General features: G+C 37.3%; 1 protein-coding gene and 2 long non-coding RNA genes across 4 annotated transcripts in view; 2 read left to right on the top strand and 1 right to left on the bottom strand.

Annotated features, from left to right (window-relative positions):
• LOC137244683 (uncharacterized) overlaps positions 1 to 23,242 on the bottom strand; it is a 163,299-nt gene extending 140,057 nt beyond the window's left edge. Inside the window, exon 1 of one of the 2 annotated variants that reach the window (XR_010951157.1) lies at positions 22,834 to 23,242. This is a non-coding gene — a long non-coding RNA (uncharacterized lncRNA). The remainder of the gene's footprint in view (positions 1 to 22,833) is intronic. The other variant, XR_010951156.1, reaches the window with a different exon arrangement.
• Positions 5,379 to 6,304, top strand: LOC137246806 (uncharacterized). Its single transcript, XR_010951705.1, has 3 exons — positions 5,379 to 5,745; positions 5,810 to 5,877; positions 6,119 to 6,304. It is a non-coding gene; the product is annotated as an uncharacterized lncRNA (long non-coding RNA).
• Positions 20,995 to 22,835, top strand: LOC137244682 (uncharacterized). The gene is made up of 3 exons (XM_067774052.1): positions 20,995 to 21,127; positions 21,185 to 21,695; positions 22,419 to 22,835. The coding sequence occupies exons 2-3, from the start codon at positions 21,208 to 21,210 to the stop codon at positions 22,573 to 22,575; spliced, it is 645 nt and encodes a 214-aa protein (XP_067630153.1). The 5' UTR covers positions 20,995 to 21,127; positions 21,185 to 21,207; the 3' UTR covers positions 22,576 to 22,835.
• Positions 23,243 to 24,038: the final 796 nt, after the last annotated feature.

The raw sequence follows: 24,038 nt of genomic DNA, 5'->3' as shown, positions 1-24,038 counted from the left end.
CCAGCGCCAAATCGTTCGATAAACGATGCATTCAATCGGGAAATGCAACGGGAGCAAGACTATGATCGAGATGAGCTGGCCGAAAGAGTCCGAACAAATGTGCAGCTGTTGAATGCAGAGCAGAAGAACGTGTACGATTCCCTGATGAAGGCTGTTGACGATGGAACGGGAGGCATTTACTTTCTCGATGCTCCCGGTGGGACAGGAAAAACATTAGTCATTTCTTTGATTCTGGCTACAATTCGGGAAAGATTTCAAATTGGGTTAGATATTGCTTGCTTTGGCATTGCTATCACATTGTTGGAAGGCGGTCGAACTGCACATTCAGCTTTAAAACTGCCGATGAATCTACTTACGGTAGACAAGCCAACGTGCACAATGACCAAGAATTCAGCGACAGCAAAATTGATGCGAGAATGCAAAATCATCATTTGGGATGAATGCACGATGTCGCATAAACGAGCTTTTGAGGTTGACCGAACGATGAAGGATTTATGGGGTGATTCGATACAATTTGGTGGGGCTATGATATTACTCTGCGGAGATTTTCGCCAAACGCTACCTGTCATCCCGAAATCTACTGCTGCCGATGAACTTAATGCATGCCTGAAATCGTCGTATTTGTGGCGGCATGTCAAGAAGTTGAAATTGACCACGAACATAAGTGTTGCGTTGCAGAACGACTCATCGGCTCTTGAATTCTCGAGACAACTGCTGGCGCTTGGCAATGACCAAATACCTGTTGATGTTTCCACTGGATTAATATCGTTCCCGGCAAATTTTTGCGAGTTCACATCGTCGAAAGAAGAACTCATCACCAAAGTGTTCCCCGGCATTTGCAAAAAATTATAAAAATCTCGATTGGATTAGTGAACGGGCAATACTTGCAGCGAAGAATAAGCACGTCGATAGCTTGAATTTGATTATTCAAAGTCAAATAGCTGGATAATTGCATTCGTACAAATCCGTTGACAGCGTGCCCGACGAGGATGAAGCGACAAACTATACAACAGAATTTTTGAACTCGCTTGATGTGCCAGGAACTCCGCCGCATAATTTACAGTCGAAAGAGTGATTGATCATAATCATGTTGCGGAATCTGAATCATCCGAAATTGTGCAACGGTACGCGGTTGTCCGTCAAGAAACTGATGAACAATGTGATTCAAGCTACGATCATCAAGGGCAAATTCAAGGGAGAGGAAGTCCTTATCCCACGAATTCCGATTATTCCATATGATCTTCCATTCCAAGTCAAGCGGATTCAATTTCCGGTTCGATTGGCTTTTGCAATGACAATCAATAAATCGCAAGGCCAATCGTTGGAAGTCTGTGGGATTGATCTCGAATTTCCCTGTTTTTCGCACGGTCAGCTGTACGTTGCCTGTTCGCGTGTTGGGAAACCGTCTTCGTTGTTTGTTTTTGCGCCGGAAAACAAAACAAAAAACATTGTTCTTCATATGGCTCTCTACTGATTTCTATTCCGTTCAAATAAATAACATTGAAATTTGAACTATTTGTGTTTTATTATCCTTGAAGTTTATCTGAAGGCGTTAAATTGGGGGGTGCCACACCTCTTTTCTAAATGAAAGGAAAAGGGGAAGAAAGGAAAAGAGAAGGGGAAATGGAAAAGGGGAATGAATAGGAAGGGGAAACAGAAAGGACAAATAAAGAAATATTTAAAGGAGAAAAGAGGGAGAAAGCGAATTGAGAGATAAAGCTTGAGATAGGAACCGAGGTGCGGAATTTTGTATATGAGCTTCAAAATGACAAATGCTTCCGTTTCCAGGAAAAGTTTGTAAAGCACTGGAAGGAATATTACCGGGCAGGATAACATCTGCCGGGCCAGCTAGTTTTAATATAATTTCACTAAATTATACGCATATATTTTTGTAGAATTTAAATACCTTTTAAATAACGGGATTTAATTCTTCCCGTTTTTTCTTTCCTTCTAAAAAACAACCACGAGTGCGGAGTAGTGTGACCGTTATTTTTTTCGTATTTTCACTTGGCAAAACCCTTAGATTTATTCCAAATTAGAAAAAAAGTATATATAAAAATTTGAGATCGTTTGCATAATTATTGTTAAGTTTTCTTTAGCATTAATATTTAATCCAGAGAAAACCATTTTAAAAAAGAACACCGAAATTTTCACATATCTTTTCATTCTTTGCATACGAACATAGGCCCCTATTATTAGACAAATTCGGACTTCTACTGTGGTCGAAAGAGCTGATCGAACGAATTTTCATTCGGTATTATGACACTCATTCGATCAAGACTAGTGTCATTGTTCGATAATTCGATAAATTCAACCGTTCAGAAAAGCACAATCCCATCATCTGTCAAATAAAATATAAGCAAAATTATTTATTATGAAGAAAAAAGCTTAAGTACTGGAACTATCCAGAAGTATAAAACGCTGAAATGAATTTCAACGCGTAATTGTAGCTTTCTAAACATTGTAAATTTCTGAACATGTGTTAAAAACTAAACTTCATAATGACCATAGAAGCGTTCATGCACTTGCTATCCAGTAAAGGTGAATGGCTGCAACAATGCACAGGAGCCAAGTCTATTCCAACCATTTTGAAATTGGCAACAATTCTCACATTTTGCGCTAGGGATTGGCTCAACTGAGCATCGGGTACGAGATTGCACTCGGAATTTTTTCCACCTAATCCTTTCTGCAAGTTCGTTTTATTATAAACGGATTTTGTCAAATTTATGAAATCAGTTTTCCAAGCAGTTGTTTTGTATTCACGACCTTGGACCTATATGTAGGTTCGTAAATTATATTGACTAAATTATTTTTATTTAACTTTGTTAATATGTTACTTTGAACTTTGTAATTTTAATATGTTTTACAATATTTTAATTTTTAATATTGATTTTACTATTTTCAAAAATTTTCATTATTATTCAATTTTGCATCATGAAAATATAACATTTTCTTTTAAATAATTTTTGTGTGGATATTAATTTTAATAAAAAATAAAGCATCCTACACTATATACGATTAATACAAATAGTTTGAAATTACTATTACGTAGCAAAAAAGTAGACGATAAACACAAAAAACTTACATTTCAAACAATTTTCTTCTAATTCGATACAACGTCGACAACAAATTTCTATTCGCTTCAAATTTAGATACACAACGAAAATTTCGGCAGAGATTAGGTGTCATAATACCAATTTTTAATTCGATGTTCGATGTTCGATAGCCAGCGAAGATCGAAGTTCGAAAATGGTCATAATAGGGGCCACAATTACTGCAACAGTTTACCGTTAGTTCTTACTGAGGATCAGAGCAGAATATTACTTTTGTTGTTACTTAATGACGACTACATTTCATTTATTGTCGTGCATTGAAAGTAATTAGACATGTCATCAAGAATTTTGCGTGAAAAAATTCATTTGTTGGCTATTTTTGTTCCTTAAGTGGGTGTAAACACCTTCTAACAAAATTATGAAGGTATTATTTTTTAATTTACGAGCAGTAAAATTAAATTTACGTGAGAGTGCTAATTTAGTGGTCGAAGAAGTGAATATTTTTTGGGATAAAGCTCGAATCCCCACTAGAACCAAGAAACACTGCATAACAAAATTTGAAGATTTATATAATGCATACACTATAGGTCAAATCACCACTTTTTCTGTGCGAAACTAATTAATCCAACAAAATCATGGTACTCAAATTAAAACTTGTTAGCATTTCGAGAGTAAAAGTAATTCTGTTAAAAAAATGGAAATTAACCCATTAAAGACCAAAAATCAATATTAACCCTTTTGCAACAATTAATGCAAACATGAAATTCATTCGTTTATTTTAATTATAGTAAAACATTTAGTACTTGATTAAATCTAATTCATTTTGTAAATTTAAATCATAACGAGACTTCACATTCATTAATTTTATCGTGTTCGTTGCCAAATTGAAACTCCTCTATCGTTTCGCAGCTACGTTATAGATCAATTACTTCAGGTGGAAGTGTTGAACGCTTCCGCTTTTGTAAGCGTCTCTTTAAAAATGTTGTAGAAATTAATGGATCTGATGTATCCATAACTCTATTAAATACGTCTAACAGGTTATTGATGCGGTTGTTCCTGCGGGCGTGATTCAGTCTATCGGATTTGTATATTTTATGTCGCGATTCAGCAGCTTGTTCTGCAAAAAAGCTTAGTGGGAGCACCGTATTTTCTATTATTTGTTTTGAATGCATGAGGACTTTATGTACCGTAGAATTCATTGCAACCAGCAATTTAGCTCCTGAAAATGTTTTGCTGTCTCAAAGCAATATATTTCAAATTTGCTTGAGTTTATTTCGAACTGGCTGGATAAACAAATCAAAATGATTTTAAATCGAAAAATAAGCTCTTTGTCAACACCAGTTATTTCAGACAAAATCTCACTATCACTAAATGCTCGACGAGCAGTGTTTCCGTCATTTGTGGAACTGCAGCCACATACTGTGGGCATGTCCACGCGAAGTCCGAGCTTTGTCCAAAAATCGTTTTGTATTTCTGTTTTTCTTTTTAAGATAATTGACTTATCATCTCCTCGTATCTGCCACTTTTTCAATTTGCATTTATAGCCTGAATGTAATGTAAATTCAAAAAATCTTATCCAGCAATGAAGGGGACTAAGTCCAAACTTTAAGTTTTTTTCTTTTGCACGTAATATTTCACTTTTATAATCAAAAGTATTCATATTCGCTCTTGAAGATATCTAGCCTCCTGTGACATTTGTTCCACTTTTGAGCTAATTTTACGCAAAAAAAATATAATGTTTGTTTAATTTTTTTTCTATTTCATCCGAAATTATATTGTCTTTCATTTTGCCAACAATGTGTTTCCAAATTGTCCTTTTTTTGTGCACTATTTTTGCCATATTTCAAACAATTCTAATTTTTTTATACCGAGGTTAACTAAAGAAAAGAGGTATTAAACGTAAATCGCAAGAAATCGCAATTTAAAATAAATTGCAAATGACACATTATCTATTAGTTAATCTACTTATGAAATTTGAAAGAGGTCAAAAGGGGTCAAAATTTTATAAAGCTTACAGAAAATCAAAGTTAGAGATAAATTGCACCGTTTTAAGGTTATGCAGACTATTAAGTTATTTACAAGTGTAGCGGCATTTATAAAAAGCCATTTAATTAAAATTATTTCTATTTACTTGTATCTTTATTTTCCATTTTAAATAAATCAATTATTGTTAACTTAATTCAAGAAACACGAACTTAAAATTTACCGAACACTACTGAACTTGCAAGAAAATTGTATTGGTTGACTTTGACGCACAGCTGTGTAACGGTTCTTTATATTTAGCATAAACAAAACTCATGTGACTTTTTGCTGAAGTAATTCCAACTAAAAATTATTTATAACGGCACTTTAATTTTACCACTTTTGCACAGCAAAAGCTGCCATTTAACCTATAGTGGCATGGAGGAAAGTGAATAAAATTTCTAAAATTAAATCGGAAACGCAAAGAGAAAGAGACGAGGCGTGGACGTCGAAGTTAGATGACTTATTTGATATAGCAAGTGCAAATGCACTGGACCTTATTAAAAATCAGAGGACAAATTATTTTTGGAGAATCAAAGGAAGAAAGGTAGACCTGCGTTTATGTATGGCATCGAATACAAAACAGCAGTAAGTGAAGAAAGAATGGAAGAACCTCAACGGAATCATTTAAAACGGAAAGAACAGAGTGATCGTGCATTAGCTTCTTCTAGTAAGAAGAAATTGTATATTATTTTTAATATAGTATAACATATATTTATTTGTACTGTATTAAGATGAAACAGCTGAACTTTCTGCCTGCAGTTCGGAGAGCGATATCAGCGAAATCGCTGCTAGTTATGAGGCAAGTTCAAGATTATACATTATAAGTAAAACGTGAGAATGAAACTATATAAAACCTAGATGAGAAATAATTGAAACACACAGAGTTACCTAACAAAACTGTAACCAGGCGCCCTATTCATTAACTGTGAGTTTTAAAATGTACACTTTTTCTTCATATAATTTGTATGAAAGAAAAATGTACATTTCAAAACGTATAGTTACTGAATAGGGCCCCAGAACACTTAATTCCTTTTTAGCAGGTCTTGGGAACAGAAGCTGTAATATAATGCCAACGCCAGTCAAAAAAATTAGAGGATTTAAAAATATAATGACTCAAAAACTTGCAGCCGCTTTAGATGTTTGCAAGGTCAGTGATCGAAAAGCCGTGCATTTAATTCTATCTGTGGTGGAAGCAGTCGGTCTTGAAGTACAAAACTATATTATAAATAAAACGTCTATACGTAATGCAAGGGAAAAAGTACGAGCAGAACAGTTCAAAAATATAAAATAACGTTTCAACAAGAACGAACTTGGTGTAATTTGTTTGCACTGGAACGGAAAGCTGTTACCAGCTCTTACTGGGAATGAAAAAGTTGACAGACTTCCAATCATAATTTCATGTGGACGTACGGAGCAACTACTTGAAGTACCCGCACTTAAAAGTGGAACTGGCAGAGAGCAGGCGTCTGCTGTACCCAGCGGGTTAGGGGGTCAGAATATACCCGCGATACCTACTGCCTGTCGTAAGAGGCGACTAAAATACCACAGGGGCTGTGTATCGCAACCCTTCAGGTTGCCAGCGCAATATATAGCTTCTCCAAACCCAATTTTCAGCCTCACCTATCCGCGGCGAATCCTGTTTCACTAACAGACGAGGCTCTGGCGACCCCAAGCTTCTCATGGAACTTTGGGGTGGGGAGGGAGGGGATTGCCTGAAGGTTTAATGTGGCCACATAAATCGTTCCCGAGATGGTCTGGCTAGCACCTTAATGGTGCTGTGGTACCGGATCTGTATCCGGCAAAGGACCATCACATCGATAACACTCCCCAAAGCCTTCGGGGAGCAACCTTATCGCTACAACAACAACAACAACAGGCGTCTGCTGTTTGTAAAGCTATATTTGAATGGGGACTTCAAGATCATATAAAAGCCTTGATGTTTGACACAACTGCCGTAAATACAGGCCGTTTTAATGAAACCTGTACGACTATTAAACACAGTCTTCAAAAGCAGCTTCTTTGGCTACTTTGCCGTCACCACATTTTGGAAGTCGTATTAAAAAGTGTCTTTAAAGTTAATATGAGCAAAACCGAAAGCCTAAATGTAAAAATATTTGAGCAATTTAAAAATATATGGGGAAATATTAACCAAAATAATTATCAGCCTCGAATGGAAGATAATGATGTCAAAAAATATTTAACAGTAGGTTAAGATATAATAATTGAGTTTGTGAACGATGTGATCAAAACTAAACAGCCAAGAAATGATTACAGGGATTTTCTTGAGCTAACACTAATATTTCTTGGCGAGACTCCACCTATTCGCGATGCAGCTTTTCGCGCACGCGTGATAGATGGCAAAAGCTATATACGGCTTAAAAATATTTTTATTTCGACGTGAATTTGATTTGGCAGTAAAAGATAGGAAACCTTTACGTAATATATATATTTTTATTGTTTCAATATATGTTGAGATGTTGTTCTCTGCCACTTCTGCTGCACAAGCACCATACAAAGATTTCCAGCTTTTGAAAAAACTGTATTCTTTTAAAAAAATTGATGCTGATATATCTCAAGTTGCATTAAACAAATTTAAAAACCACTTATGGTACTTGAGTCCTGAATGTGCGTCTATAGCATTTTTTGATAACAGTGTTGAGTTAAAAAAGGAGTAGTGAAGGCATTGAGTGAGACTTTAGATGAAGACATAAAACGCGCCTCAATTCAAAATTTAAATGTTACGCGGAATGGATTAGTTTATTTCTTCTGAGACAAACTATTTTTTTCTTCGCTTTAAAATCAATACAGCATTTTTGAAAAATGATCCAAGTTTATGGCCTGAGGATAGTAATTTTAAAACTGCTCTTCAAATTGTTAATGACATTCACGTGGTAAACGATACAGCTGAACGAGCGGTGAAATTGATGCAAGACTACAACCCCATGCTCACAAAAGACGAGGAACAAAACCAGTATATATTGCAAGTAGTCAAGAGCCATGATGTAATAAGAACAAGGTGGTATATGTAGTGACAGCTCGTTTTGAAGACTCCCATACAAAGCGAATGATGAGAGAAAGGGGAAGAACAGAAGAGGCCGTTTTCTGAAATAATATTAAATCTAGCACTTTTTTTAACAACGCACTTAATTCAAAATGGTAGCGAAAATCATATTTTGTAATTTGTTTGCAAAAATAAGTGGATAAAGGTTAAAGTGACCGCCGCTGTATTTAGGTAATGTGCTTGTTAACCATAAGGAAATTATTCTACAGCCAGTTCAAAGTACTTTAGAAAAAAAATTTTACTTAAAGACGCAATGGTTTGATAAATGCTTTGAGGGTATTTGGGAGTTGGCATACAGCATGCAGGTCCCGCTAATTTATGATTATGCGAAATTCTGTGTTTAAAAGGGTTATTAATATGTTTATCCTCCAATCAATATGCTTATAGGCCAACTGTGGGCAGGGGTCCAAAGTCAAAAATAACATTGGGCATCATACTACACATCTAAGGAAGCTTTCGCTTATTGTGAAGATATGAAACTAGCTGCTTTAGTTTCTCATTTTCTTATGCCAACAGACGACACGAGGTTGCGACCGTGCGTCTAATCTTACTTTCCGCTTAATACTTTCAACTTAGAATTCCCCGTAATGGGCTTAATGCCACTCTTTTTGGTGCTGACCGCGGATATCATTTTAAGGCATACGATTTGAGGTCATACACCTAAAATATCCGGACTATTATCGCGAATGGTGCCACAACATGGTTGGTAAATGTTTTCACACTATCGCCATTCAATTGAAAAATGCAGACTTTATGTCAGATTTGTGGTAAGATACTTCGCCACCACGCTTGGTCTGTATTTGGTGGGCAAAAGTTTCGTCCCGATTTTAATAAGCTGATTCATAATTCATTTTTCAAAGCCTTCGTGCTGGTGGTGCCTGATGCGGCTCTCTTCTCCTGAAAGGGTAGGATAGTGTATATTGATAACGTGGTTCGCCGGGCGCATCCTGGCAAAAGCGCTTACCAATTCTGTGTGGATTTTGCCTGCTTACGCTCGTCTGGATCAAACGACTGTGTTGGCAGGTGCCGGATCTCATCATAGTGCTATAGAGATGTTCCTCTTAAGCTTCTTTCAGGCGGAGCTAGATCAAGCAGTTGTTTGCTAGGGTGTCCAGGTTTGTGACAACTAAGCAAAAATTATCCGCATTTCGCTATGCTGTGGCCAAGGCGAATTCAGTAGAGGTGGTGTTATCCCAACAGCTGATTGCTTCTTCTTGATAATTTTCCATACAAAGCCTTGTACAGCAATATGTCAGTTAATCGAAATCAATGAAAATTTTCTTTTGACTTGACATTCTTCTTCACGGCGAATTGGTTGAATTCGCTTTGCCACCACCTGGTATGGATTCGCCTTGGCTGTGGCAGTTATGAGTACAGCATTTTGACAGGTCTGCATCAAAACCACACGCGTAGCACACGATTGCTTTTAACTGGTTAGCAACGTTTCTTTCTCTCTTTCCCGAGTGCCGCCGGCAAGCGAATTGAGGATTTTGCTGCGGTGGTGTATCCCGTAATTGAACCGCCGTTTGCTGACCATTCAGATAATTTGCGGTCCACCTTTTAAAACAAAGGGGAAGGAGTGAACATTCTATGTCTTGGAGTGACGTGCCGTAGTTGATGGGGTTATTTCTAGTTCAGTCCGTTATTTATCTGGGTGTTTATGGCGTTTAGCGCGGCGGTAGCGCTATGCATTTTGCGGAAGCCATGCTGATGGGAGGCTAAGCGAAAATTCGCAGTGAAATGAGGGAGAAGGACGGGTTCCCCTGTCTTCGCAACTGGCGAAAGGAGTGATATCGGTCGATATGACTCACCTTTATTAGCTGGCTTCCCAGGCTTTAGTAGTGGAAATATCATTGCGTTTCGGACATAGGATCGCGAATATTAAAATTGAGCTTCTGTGAGGATATATTTGCAAAAGAAATTGAAACTTTTCATGTGGCTGTTGTAATATTGTACACAGGAAAATATTTTGTTTACAAAGGGAGTTGCACGGATTTGGTTTTGATCCAAACCCCGTTGGACCGCAGAACGCAGAAAGGTGCTCAGCACAAAAAAAATATGAATAACACCCCCGGTTTCGGAGAGACCCGGGGTAATTTTTCGGTTTTTCATTAATATGTTTTGAACTACTGAACATTTTTGTTTTTCGATTTCGGATTAGTGATCCTGGGACCAAAACACGTCTTTTGACACCATTCCCTTTGGAGGTGTATTAAGAGAGCCATGCTGTCGTAGAGCATTACTCTTGCCATTTTCCACTGTTGGGAATGGCAAAGGAATTCAACGAAAGGTTGGTAGCCTACACTCTCATCGCAAAAGTGTTTTATTATTGACATGGCTATAACGTTTGGGCCTATTGATTTAACGGGCTTAGCCTTTTTGATGGCTTCTTCAATCTCTGTGGAGGTGATGGCAATGGGTGGCACGTCATGTTTGTGTTTATGTGCCCGTCTGTTTGCACGACGTCTGGTCTCAAGCATTATCCATACCAAGACCTGTAAATAAAGCTGTGAAAACATATTTAAAACAATATATATCGCTATTATTAAAATTATAAAACGTCTTACCATCATTTAACACCGAAAATTAGGTAAAATTTCAATAATTTTGTTGAATAAACAATTATTTTTTTGAGAATTGTCACAAGTTTGAATGATAAAAAAGTCAACACAAAATAGAATTGGAGAAAAAAGTGATGCCGTTGCATACTTCTCCAGAAAAATTTATTTATATGGTTTTTAATAGAATTTATCTCTTGAATTAAAAAGTAGTTTAGCAAAGAGGCAAATTGAGTTTCAGAGTGGGAGTTCAAGATGGCGGATCAGAAAGAGAAGCTGCCAACGTCAGTCACCTTGTAATTGCATCATGGTCAAGAGCTATCAAAGACAATTTTCTATGAGCACGAAGGAGATTTCATTACAAAACTTTTTATAATTACACCATTTAATAAAATAAATAATCATCAGGCGAAGAATACGAAGATATGTGAAAATTTCGCTGCTATTTTTTAATAGTTTTTTTTTTTTGTGTTTAAATATTATTGTTAAAGAAAACTAATACAGAACAACATTATTCATCAGATATGTCCCTAGAATATTTGTGAGTAAAGTTTTTCTATAAAATAAATATTACTGAAGTTAAGAACAAATAAAGCGTAACCAAATTTGGTTACCGAAATTTCGTTTGGTTACGTGGTTACCGCTTGCCTATTTCGGTTACCGTTTAAACTGTCCACTTTTATACCAATAAATTATATTTTCGAGCTTTATTTTGCAAGAAGTAACATGTAGAGTGATTTTGATATATTAAGGGAAATTTGATTTAAAATTCGATGGTGTAGCCTCTATGTAAAGCGGCGACACTGCCATCTAGAGATATTCGTTATCGTTATTCGTTATTATTAAAAGTATTATTAAGTATCGATCTGTGCCAAATTCTTGTCATCGCTGGTTATCGGTTTTTTTGGGAAAAAGTTGCATGTTAAAAGTTTGGGATTGGAACAAACCTGTTTTAACGCGATTTGTAATGAAGTTATTGTCATTGCCACATAGTTCAGCGGCGGCAGAAAGAAAGTTTTCCGACTTAGCTTTCATTAAAACGAAGCTAAGAAACAATCTAGATTTTAAAACTATAAATAGCATAATGCCATCAAAAGAGTTGTGTCCAAAAGGAATTGAAGAGAATTACGTATGGTCGGCTAAAAATTATTTTTAATCGAATGTATTTATTATTATTTGTAATTGCATTTACTTTTGATCTCATTACACATTTAGGTATGTAATTACTTTCAATGTTAAAAACATTATTTTTCATACTCATATACGCAGCTCCCCCACTAGGGTGTGAGGGCTTAGCCGAACTCCATAGCGCCCGACTATGAGGCGGAGCTGTTTAGGAATGACATATACGCCGTTTCGCCTCATAGGAGGGCGGCGGGATGTCGGTGACCAAGAGCGGCCAACCCCCTAATCCAGGGTGTTATGCGGACCATGCCTATTGGACGATTTGCAGCCAGGGGATAAATTCGGCTGTATTCGAACGGTGCTTTCCCTATACCGGGCCACCTCGGGAAGTATTTATGGCCTTACCACAGTAAGGGGCGCTGCTGTGGCGGACGGTTCTTTCCCCGTATATAATACTGGACCGCTGAGCCCGCCTTGTCGGGCAGGTGTGTAGCATTATACGTCACACACTGTATTGTATCATTATATGTCACACCTACTGTAACATACTTGCGGCTTTACGCATAACAAATTCAAATATATTTTAGTAATAATCATATTACAATTATTGAACTAACCCAGACGGCACGGAATGCCGAATATGAGACACATATCACAGTTAATAAATTATACATATAAACACACAACCCATTGTAATATACATACAAACATTCAACTAATTGTGGGAAAATACCAAAATATTCAAACTGATCTGCTGACGCTGCAAATTGTACAAAACTACATGTATGGAGTTATGCATACAAAACTACATGTATACAAAGACTGTATACAAACGTACATGTATGCATAACCCATTTCCTATGTACTTATTTTTAGTTATTAGTATTAAGATATTTATGAATGTATAGGTTAAGTAAATTAGTATAAAAGGCAATAATTTATTCAATAAAGCAGAGACTTAAGGTCACACAATCAAACGTGCAACGTCCTTCAATTACGAATATTTCATGGCGATCCTGCCAGCTCAGAACAAAAATCAGCACAACTGCTAAAACGTTCTGACTGGAGAAGATCCTGCCAGCTTGATCTTAACTTAGCTGAAAATTTGCTCATAAGCAAAATTCGCTAGATCTTGCCTGGACAGAGATCCTGCCATCTCACAAACAGCTCACTAACTGCCAAGAATTTGAAAAGAAAGGACTAAAGATCCTGCCAAACTAAAGTAGTCCTGAACGTAACAAGATACAAAGAAAGAAGATATTTTACGCTACAAAGAGGATTCAAAAAATTTTTTGCTAATATCATCAGGAGCTGAACAAATTAAAACCAAAATCATCAGTTATGAAAATTGGAGCAAATCAGAATCGAAGGATGACTGATCAAGTAAACGCATAAGCGAAGTGGAATAAAAAGGCAATAAGGAGAACGGATCAAATAAAAACGTAAGCAAGCTGGAATAAAAATGACGGATCAAATATAAGCAAAAGAGGTGGAATAAATGTTGGAAATCTTCAGCAACAGCAAATTAACGGCAAACTACATCCAGACCGACAAGGAGTTATAAATATTTAAGTATACATTTTTAGAATCAATTGAGCGGCCTCAGGGACGCTAAACCATTAGCAAAAACGAAAGTTTTTGCTTAGGATTTTTTTTCTCACTTTAAGTAGGAAATAAAATTAATTGAAAATTCTTTTTTTAAACATTGAACAAATTTCCTTTAAAATATATAGAAAAACTGCACTATTTAATTTTGAAAAAAAAGTGTGTAGAAACAATTTCTTTTGAAAAAAAAAAATATAATATAAAAATTTACTTTAAAAGTAAAAGAAAATAAATTGGAATATTTAGGACACTTCTATAACCTCTAGAGAAATCCCATAGAACATTTTAATAAAATTTAAAGATTTAAATTACTCTGTCCATTACTATTAAAATGCAACGAAACTCCTCAGACCTTCCTCTCTATTGGTGGGATGAAAATACCCGACACACTAGGGACCTACCCAAAGAACTAGAGAGTTTAAAGAAATTTTGGAAGACAATAGGTATGGAACGGGAACCCACAATTGAGGACATTATAAACCCCACTACCAGGGTGGAAGAAATAATGCGAATGATGAGGAAAGTGTTCCCCAACAATTCCAAATGTTAGGTAGCACCTGAAAAAAAAATTTTATAAAACAAAAATATCTAACTTCCTATTAAAACCTTCAAGATGTCTTGGTGGACAAAAATAGCCCAAGGCATTATGGTAGCCATAGCTGGCTACGAAATAGGAAAAGAAAGCTCTGAAACAAGAGATAACAAAATAATCAAGTATGAGCCATCAACTAGGGTAGATACAGAAAGTACTCCGAACATCCCGGATGTTTGGTTAGCAATTATAGGTTGCGTATTCATGCTATTAATCATCACAATAGCCATGATGCTCAAAAACTATATGAAGCACAAATTTAGGCAGGTAAAACCCGCCACAACTCGTATCTAACCCATTACCAGTACCAAACTAAAACTGAGGAAGAGCGATAAATTCAAACCCAAAATGTCACAATCGACAGTAAAGGCAACCCTGCCTAAAGCGAACAGCAAATCAAAAAAAAATTAGCATAATTCCTTTGATGGCTCCTGACAAAAATAGTCATGAAGCAATAGGAAAATCTAGGACAGTGGAAGTAGGCAAAACCTAATGAAAAAAAAAAAAAATAAAAATATATACAAATAATTTTTCTACCCAGCCAATATTAACAACTAAAATGAAGAAAAGTCACAAAGAGAACCTATATTAAATATATATGTTAAAGCGCTATATAAATTTGCAATAAGACATGTCGCGCTAGTTTTCATCTTAGGATAGAAAAATGGTAGCGTAGGAAATACAAGAAACCTGATTGTAGATGATAAAATTGACTTAGGACAATTACTTATCAGGCTGTACACACGTTGTACAAATGCCGCCAATACAGGACTTGGTATTTATATGAAAAACACAGTTGTCCTCAGGAACAAATTGGTGAAAAATAATTGATTATTTACTCGAGTAGGCAAATGTAAAACAATAATTGATAGTTCTCTAAAATAGAATATATGCATTAACCAAAGAGGTTGTGCAGGTGACAAATCCCGGTATAAAAATAAAAATTAATTCTTCATAAAAGTTATGACGATTCTGTCCTGGTGGCCGCCGCAGAAATCGCATGACAAATAAGATCAAATAAATTAAAAGATAGAATAATTTTGCATCCACTGTACCTTCTTTCCATTAACCAGCTAAACTACTACAACAAATACAAATTATATCGCTCTTCCACCAGCTACAGCTACAAAATTTTCCGAATAAATAAATGTAACCCTAATAAAATAATATAACAATGAAAAGGTGTTAAAAATATGTATATAAATATGAAGTGTTTCAGCCATAAAAACAACGTTTGTAGAAATCATAATCTTAGGAAAACTCCGATAAAATAGTAATAGGAAATATTTTTACGCTAAATAGAATTGAATAGTAGTAAGAAATAGTCTTATTTCAAAATCCCCAATAGATTAGAAAATATTAATAGCAAGGTTTCTTCTTCTCTAACCTTAGGTAAATAAATAATAAAAATTATTTCTATAGGAAACTGATTTGCATAAATTAATAAGTAATGGTAGGAACTATAAAAATAATTTAGAAATTAATAATAATAGCAATTATTATTAAGGAATTAATTTCTCTTGGAAATAATATAAAAATAAATATTCCAATTTACTCGATTTGTAGGAACATGCCGATTTTTAAGTGAGTCGACGCTCTTAAAGACCGGCTGTGCAAAACAAATTTTAAAATTTTTTATATGAAAAATAATTATTACATTTAAAATTTTGAAAAAATAAGTAAAATTTAAAAAAATAAATAAAAAAAAAATTTCTATATCTAAAAGTCTAAAATGTTGAAAAAAAAATGGACTTATACAAAACAAAAAATATACGTAAACAATAATTATAACAATAAAAATAGCAAGGTCAACAGATCAAAAGCAAAGCAAACAACCTCTTTCACTACAAACAATTGAAAATATGACAAAAAGTCTTATACAATTGTTCATAAAACAATTATATAACACTTTTTTTTCTAAGGTGGATGGTGTAGCATTATACGTCACACACTGTATTGTATCATTATATGCCACACCTACTGTAACATACTTGCGGCTTTACGCATAACAAATTCAAATATATTTTAGTAATAATCATATTACAATTATTGAACTAACCCAGACGGCACGGAATGCCGAATATGAGACACATATCACAGTTAATAAATTATACATATAAACACACAACCCATTGTAATATACATACAAACATTCAACTAATTGTGGGAAAATACCAAAATATTCAAACTGATCTGCTGACGCTGCAAATTGTACAAAACTACATGTATGGAGTTATGCATACAAAACTACATGTATACAAAGACTGTATACAAACGTACATGTATGCATAACCCATTTCCTATGTACTTATTTTTAGTTATTAGTATTAAGATATTTATGAATGTATAGGTTAAGTAAATTAGTATAAAAGACAATAATTTATTCAATAAAGCAGAGACTTAAGGTCGCACAATAACACGTGCAACGTCTTTCAATTACGAATATTTCAGGTGGTCGTACGACCAGGATGAACGACTCATTACCTGATTGTAATAAGGACGATGTAAAGAGGAGGACTGAGTCGCAATCCAAGGGCGACAAATACGAATTAAGCGATGCGTCGGACTCGAGCAGCGAGAGTAGTGCTGATTCAATGAACTGTTTTCAAGAGGCAGAAGGGACCCAGTCCTAGAGCCGCGAGGAAGGGCAGTCGCATAGACAAGACAAATAGGCCCAAAGCTGTAAGACAGATGGGCTCCAATAGCGAGGTAGCAACTACCTCGAAAGCTGCGAGTCAGAGGGAAGTTCCAACTACGGAAGTAGGAGATAAGCCAAAGGGAGATAACGCTAAGACTCCGGCTTTCTCGGAGGCGCTGAAGGGAGTTAACACTAAGACTCCTGCTTTTCCCGAGAAGATGAGTGATGTGGGAAAGCAGTCACTGACCGTGGCGCTGGTTGATCGTAGCAGTCCTTTCGGACAAATGACTGCTGAAAGGTGGAGATCTGTGGAAAGGGAGCTTATTAGCTTAATGCTTAAGATGATGAGGGAACAACCAAATAAGCCTCTTCCAACCTTTGATTCGGGGGGATGGTATAATGTGGCAAAGCAGTCACTGACCGTGGCGCTGGTTGATCGTAGCAGTCCTTTCTGACAAATGACTACTGAAAGGTGGAGATCTGTGGAAAGGAAGCTTATTAGCTTAATGCTTAAGATGATGCGGGAACAACCAAGTAAGCTCCTTCCAACCTTTGATTCGGGGGGATGGTATAATGGTGTGAAGATGATAGCGTACGACAACATCGCGAGCTTGCGGTGGCTGGAGAAAGTGGTTCCAAACCTCCAAAGGCAACGCACGAACGCGCGGTTTGAGGTGGTGGATAAAGCGCAAATCCCCCACGGTACCAAAAGTTAAGGTATGGATACCATGCGTGATGAAGTCGGAGGATACACTGCGACTTCTGCAGAATCAGAATCCGAACTTACCGACACAGGATTGGAAGGTACTTACTGTATATCGGCCTACCGAGGATGGTCAGTTCTACATCTTCAAATAAACAAGCAAGCGGAGGATATTTTATACACGCAGCTTGGCAAAATGTCCTTTGGCGCCGGCAAAATTTACTTGCGACTCAGGAAAATAAGTCCCGAGGATAAAAACCCTAACTCGCTCGAGGTGGGGGAAGTTGAAAAGGGCCTCAAAAGCCTAAGGAAAAAAGACAGGTGGAGGTCCCCGACGTCACCACGAACATGCTAGAAGAGGACCAACCGCTAAGTGGTGATGTGACTCGCACAGAGGAACACCCGGCACAACAGTCACGAGGGGCTGAAAGGGGCTTCGAATACTCTAAACCAAAAGGGCAAGGGGAGGACAACGACGTCAATACGAAGGTGCTGGAGGGGGACAAACAGCCCAATGGTGCTGCGAGTCCTACAGGTAAACCTCAAACAAAGTAAAGTGGCGTCGAGCGAACTCCTCCTAACCCTTGAGAAGGGTTCGTTTGACGTGGCGCTGATCCAGGAGCCATGGCTCTCATCGGGAGGAAAGGTTTCTGGACTTAGCGCGCGCGGGTTTGGCGTTTACTACGCTCAAACGGAAGGACGGGTGCTGCCTAATTACACCACTGAGGATCTCGTAGCGGGGGCCGTTGAGCAAAAGAATAAGCAGGCATTTATCCTGGCGTCCTGCTACATGGCCCATGCTGCGGAGGTTCCACCGATGGAGTGCAAAAGGCTAGTACAGGAGGAAGGGCGCAAAGGGCGGTTTGTCATAGGCGCAGATGCAAATACGCACCACAATGCGTGGGGAGGAGCAGATACGAACGAGAGAGGCGAATCTTTATTTTGTTACATCCTGCAAACCAATTTGCAGATAGCCAACAGGGGAAATGTCCCTACATACATTGGTCCAACAGCCAGCAATGTTCTGGATATGACATTGAGCTCCGAGCGTGATATATCAAGGTATGATTGGATGGTTCTTGATAGACCATCCTTCTCCGACCATGCGTATATCAGCTTCAGCATCCCCCTAAAGAGCGTAGAGAAGGGAGGAACCTTTAGAAACCCTAGGTCAACGAACTGGACTAAATTCCAGAAATATGTAGAAACAAAACTGGGACAACCCAAAGAGGTTGCTAATGTAGTGGAACTGGAGGAGTCGAATGAATTCCTAACAAAGACGCTTATGACTGAGTATAACAAAATTTGCCCTCTAAGAAGATTCAGAGGAAAAGCAAAGCCGCCATGGTGGAGCAATTAGTTGAGTCTTCTAAAAAGACAGGTAAAAGAAATGTTTAAGCTCGCAAAGACCGCGGAAAGCGAAGCGTGTCGGGACGAGTACAGGGATCTACTGAGGGTCTACAAGCGTGAAGATACCAGGGCGAAGAGAAACTCATGGAAAAGTTTATGTACGGACATAGAGTGTCCAGCGAAACATCACGGTTGAAAAAGGTCCTAGCAAAGGAAAATATAGTCCAGGGACTAATAAAGAAGGAGAACGGGGAATGATCACGTAATATTGAGGAATCCCTTGAGGTGCTTCTCGATACACATTTCCCATCGGGAGATGGTTTAGAAGAGCCAGCAGACATCTCTCACACTTCGATCACGGAGCTAGTAGTGGGCAGTAAATCGCCGGGCCCAGATGGTATATTCGCGGCCACCAAAGGCAAATCGGTAGACATCGCATTGCATAGGGTGGTAATAAGCATAGAGAAATCCCTGGAATATAAGGAGTATGCTCTAGGAGTCTTCTTGGACATTTCCGAGGCTTTCAATAATGTTGCAAAATGGGCGATTATGGATGGTCTTAATTACATTAAAGTACATCCTACCTTAATCAGATGGATCGGCTGCATGTTAAATTGCAGAAAGATTAAATCACAATGAAGATTGTACGAGGCCACGAAATCAGTGGACAGGGACAAGCCGCAGGGAGGGGTGCTATCACCTCTGCTGTGGACGCTGGTCATCAATCAACTGCTCAGGCAATTCGATGAGGGACCCGTAAAAATTACGGCTTACGCAGATGACGTTGCAATTGTCATAAGTGGAAAGTGCCTTCCAACGATTAGTTCTTTGATGGATCGGCCGCTTCGGGATATTCATACCTGGGCATCTAATGTCGGGTTGAAAGTCAATGCGGAGAAGACGGATATGGTCTTGTTTACAAAGAGGTACAAGGTCCCAAATTGGACCAGGCCTACGTTAGGAGGGGTGACCTAACAGGAGAAACCTTGCACAAAATATCTAGGAATCATCCTAGACAGTAAGCTGTCATGGAAGCTCAACGTGGAGGAGAGGGTCAAGAAGGCCTCAACAGCACTCTATGGATGTAAAAGAATTCTAGGGTGTACGTGGGGCCTATCGCCCTCTCTTTCTCATTGGGTTTTTACAGCGGTTGTAAGCCCTATTCTATACTATGGAGTTCTTGTTTGGTGGAAAGCCACACAAAAAACAACATACCTCAAAAAATTAGAGGGGGTATGCAGACTATCGATGCTTAGCATTACGGGAGCCCTGAAAACAACCCCGACGGCTGCACTGTATGCCATTCTGCACATTCCACCTGTAGACCTGGTAGCAAAGAACAAAGCATTAACAACCGCAACCAGGCTCGGTGCTTCGGGGCAGCTTGAGCGCCGACCATATGGCCATAGTAGTATAGCGTCATCAATCACAAAACCAACCGACTACCTGATTCCCTATCTGCGCTTCGAGGGAGATCTTAAGGCCACAATTGAGGTGGACGGTTGGCGCGGTATACTGCGCTGATCCGAAAATAAGCAGATCCTACAGGCTGGAGGCGAGAGGTGCACATGATCGACCAAGCGGGAAAGGCGTGGGTTCAAGCGCGGGGCTGTAAAGTTTCGAAGATTATGTGTAGGTCTTACAACCTTAGACTAACACAGTTGCTTCTATCATTATAAAAGGAGGACTGTAGACTCACGACGGGTATTCTGACTGGACACTGCCTTCTGGCGTCACATACCTTTAAGTTAGGCTTGGTCAGTGATAGCATATGTAGGAAGTGCGGGTTGGAGGGGGAAACGATCGAGCACGTTCTGTGCTCGTGCCCTGCACTTGCCAGGCTAAGATCCCAGCTATTAGGAGTGATACAGCTGTCAGATCTAGAAGCAGCAAGTGACTTAAGTCCTAGGAAGCTTTTAGTATTTGCCAAGAGGACGGAGGTATTTTATAACATAGGTCCTGGTTTTTGATAGGGTTTTTCAGTTTGGTCGTTAAAACAAACTTATGGTAACACTACGGATTCAATCAGTCTATGTGAGGTCATCATGGACCGGCCAGTTCAACCTAACCAAACCTAAACGCAGCTTGTGTAATAACTTGATTTTATGTTTTTGTTTTATCAAATTTTATGTAAAAAAAATTTATTCTTAAATTTTATTTCTGTGTTTACGTTATATGTACGCTAAAATAAAATAAATATCAATGCTGCCAGCAAAACCTTTTTCGGTTTGGTTACCATTGTCCACTTTTGGTTACTTTTTCGGAAAATTCTGGTTACTAAAAATTTTAAATAGCGGCAACCCTTGTCTCAATGTTAAAGTTCAAATAATCTGGCCACATTATTTTCAGTATGATAACAATTTAATTCAATATAAGCGAAATGATTTGACTGAATTGTGTATTTTCTTCACAAACAGGTAAATATATAAAGATTTTGATTTTAAGAACAAAAATAAACTAAATTTATTTTGCAGAATCGTCTCAAGATCGTAGTAAAATGACTCTATCAGTATTAACACATAACTGTCAACTAATTCTGCTTTGCCTCCTGCTCGTAACTGTTAACAAAGCATCAGCATCTCAAATAAAAAAGAAAGACGGTGCCATTGCAAGTGAAGATTTGAAAACCTCAGACGCTGAATTACCTTATACCGTGGACGAGACGAATCCAAAAAATCCTAATCCTATTCAAGAATCTGTAGCAACTAAAAAACATGAGGGTGTTTTAAATAATGCTGTCGGTGGCAAATTGAGCGCAAATGTTGAGCCAGAACACAATAAAAAACTGCCAAATTCAGAACCAGTGGGTGGAACAATAGCTCCTATTGAGCGGTGGAGTAATACTGCAGATGAATCCCAATTTAATTTAAAAGCAAACTACGAATATGGTGATGATGAATTACCTCATTCATTTGTAACAAGTTTTTATGTATTCCTTGGGCTTAGTGTCGGCGCAATGCTATTTATTTTGGTTAAAGTATACAGGCAAGTTGTTGTAGTTTATAGAAAGCGGTAAAATTTACCATTAGTGCACCACGCTTTGACAATAAATATAAATAAAAGTGTAGGGATCCCGTAGATGCCAAACATATTTTTTTTTTGTCTTCCGGAGGCTTATAGTTTTTGCAAAAAAAATGATTTAGTTTTCTCGGGACTTAAATCTCAAATCCTAACCAAATTGGATCTGCTCCACTTCTATAGAAAAATTTAAAGTTTTGTGAATTTAATTTTCCAATTTACTTCGGTATTATAATTAATAATTTTACGGGTAGTGATAACTTTCACAAATGAAGCCGTACACTAACTTCTCCACCAAAGCTCGTTAAAAAATATCTTATAATTTTTCCGTAATCGCAAATGGTGCACTAATGAAACATACATCCCCGAAAGCGAATGTGTGGAATTTCCTATTTTATCAATATGGTTAAAAATATATTTAAAGCCCAGATGTTATAAATGAGGAAAGTTAGGTAGGTAGAAGAGAGCTTGTCCACAATAGCCTTATTGTGTTATACAATCCACTTTTTTTCATTTCACCTCCAAACAAGACGAGCTTACCTGTATATCAGTTAAGGGCTCTCTATTAATGACGAGTAACTCCGTGGTAATATATTAGAAATAAATAATATTAGTGCATTTGATAAAATAGGAAACTTCAGTGATCCAATCATTCTTAATAAGATGTTTTTACTATTTTTAAAATTTCAGACTGCGCTTGTCACGCGCGGAACGTAAGTATGGCGTGCACGGTGATCGTACCACACAAGAATTGGTACCTTTGCCTGTATCTATTGAGGATTGTAATAGTGAAGATGAAGATCAAACTTTATTTGAAGTAAACCGTCAGCAGATACGAATATTATGAGGCCTCACTAGACTGGAAGCTTTCTTATCCTATGTTAAAACTAAAATCCTATCCGAAGTGATTTTGTTGAATTATTTGCTTTGTTACTCGAGAATATTTAATCAATATTTTTAGGTATTTACTCTATATTAGATGTACCTTATAGGCAAAACTTTATATTTTGTTTGGTATATAATAATTGTACTCGAAACGAATTTTGTGATACTAACAAAATATATATTAAATATGTACTAAATATTATAGAAATATCATACATACAATTAAGTTTTAATAGTTGTGGTACCCACAAAAGCACTTCCCGTCATTTCCAGGAATTCTGGTTCCAGCCCCATATTGGAAGTAAAGGTTTTGAAGATATTTACGAAACAGCTGTGGCCTTGTCCGAAGTGTCGTGTAGTATTTTTCTGGATATTACTATTTTATTAGCGCCTGCTGATACTAGCCCGTATTCCGCAGAAACCAATTTTTCAACCTTTAAGCCCTGATGGGTTTTATTTTTGTAGTGATAAGGACACTCAATGATTAGCTCATCTCATCACCTGATTTTATTTTTTGTTAATAGAGATCAGCTATAATTTTGCATGTAAATGCAACAACAACGATTTGAGCCAGATAAATCCAGATAGAAGTCTGGTTCGAGCCAGATAATTTGTTAATTACTTCTTTTTAGGTTGGCAACGCGGCCTTTAATATATCTACTTTTTCAAAAATAGATGTCGCTGCTTAACCTTTCGCCGTATGAGTTAAACGAAAAACAGCGGCGACATCTGCCTATCACATTTCACGTGTGCGAAAATTTCACATCTGCTTCTCAAGTCTCTCAATGATCCAGAGCATTCCCGTGAGAATTGAGCGTGAGCCGGAGCTGTACAACCAAAGGGGATAAATATAGTAAGAGCCGTCACTCGTTATTTTTTAGGCATTTACTCGATGTAAACTATGAGGTAGTCGCTACTTTTTTTTGGGCGAGATGTTTATAAATGTCTTCTATACATTTTCATGGGGTATTTGTGTTTATTTTTCCGACTGTATTTAATTAATTATTTAATTCTCTTTCCAAAAAAACACGTTTGCATAAAGTGACAGCACCGCATGGATAAATGGAAGGCAATTCAAAAATGTCCCTCATAAAACAAAAGTAGCGACTACCTCACAGTTTACATCGAGTAAATGCCTAAAAAATAACGAGTGCCGGCTCTTATTATAGTTATCCTCTTTGGTACAACTCACTGAAAGACGGCATATATTACTACTACTGAACTGTGCAGTGTCAAACATTACAGTACAGATATACAAAGAGAGAAGGAGACAAAATCTCAAGGCTGTCGTAAAATTTTTTTTAAAAAGGGGCTTAAATATATGTATATTTCAACAAGCCGTCTTGCTTCTATCAATATCGTACATTAGACTATTTCGTTCTCCAAATGAAAAAGTAAGCTTTTGTTTTCCATTAGTATTATAAA

Source organism: Eurosta solidaginis, chromosome 3, assembly GCF_040869045.1.
Source record: "Eurosta solidaginis isolate ZX-2024a chromosome 3, ASM4086904v1, whole genome shotgun sequence".
Taxonomy (NCBI): domain Eukaryota; kingdom Metazoa; phylum Arthropoda; class Insecta; order Diptera; family Tephritidae; genus Eurosta; species Eurosta solidaginis.
Note: the sequence above shows the minus strand (reverse complement) of the source record. Positions and strands in the feature narration are given on the sequence as shown.

Excerpts from the sequence above, each read along its gene's own strand:
- LOC137244682 (XM_067774052.1), top strand. The coding sequence starts at position 21,208 with ATGACTCTATCAGTATTAACACATAACTGTCAACTAATTCTGCTTTGC. Across the intron at positions 21,696-22,418 it reads ATTTTGGTTAAAGTATACAG|ACTGCGCTTGTCACGCGCGG; the intron begins GCAAGTTGTTGT and ends TTAAAATTTCAG.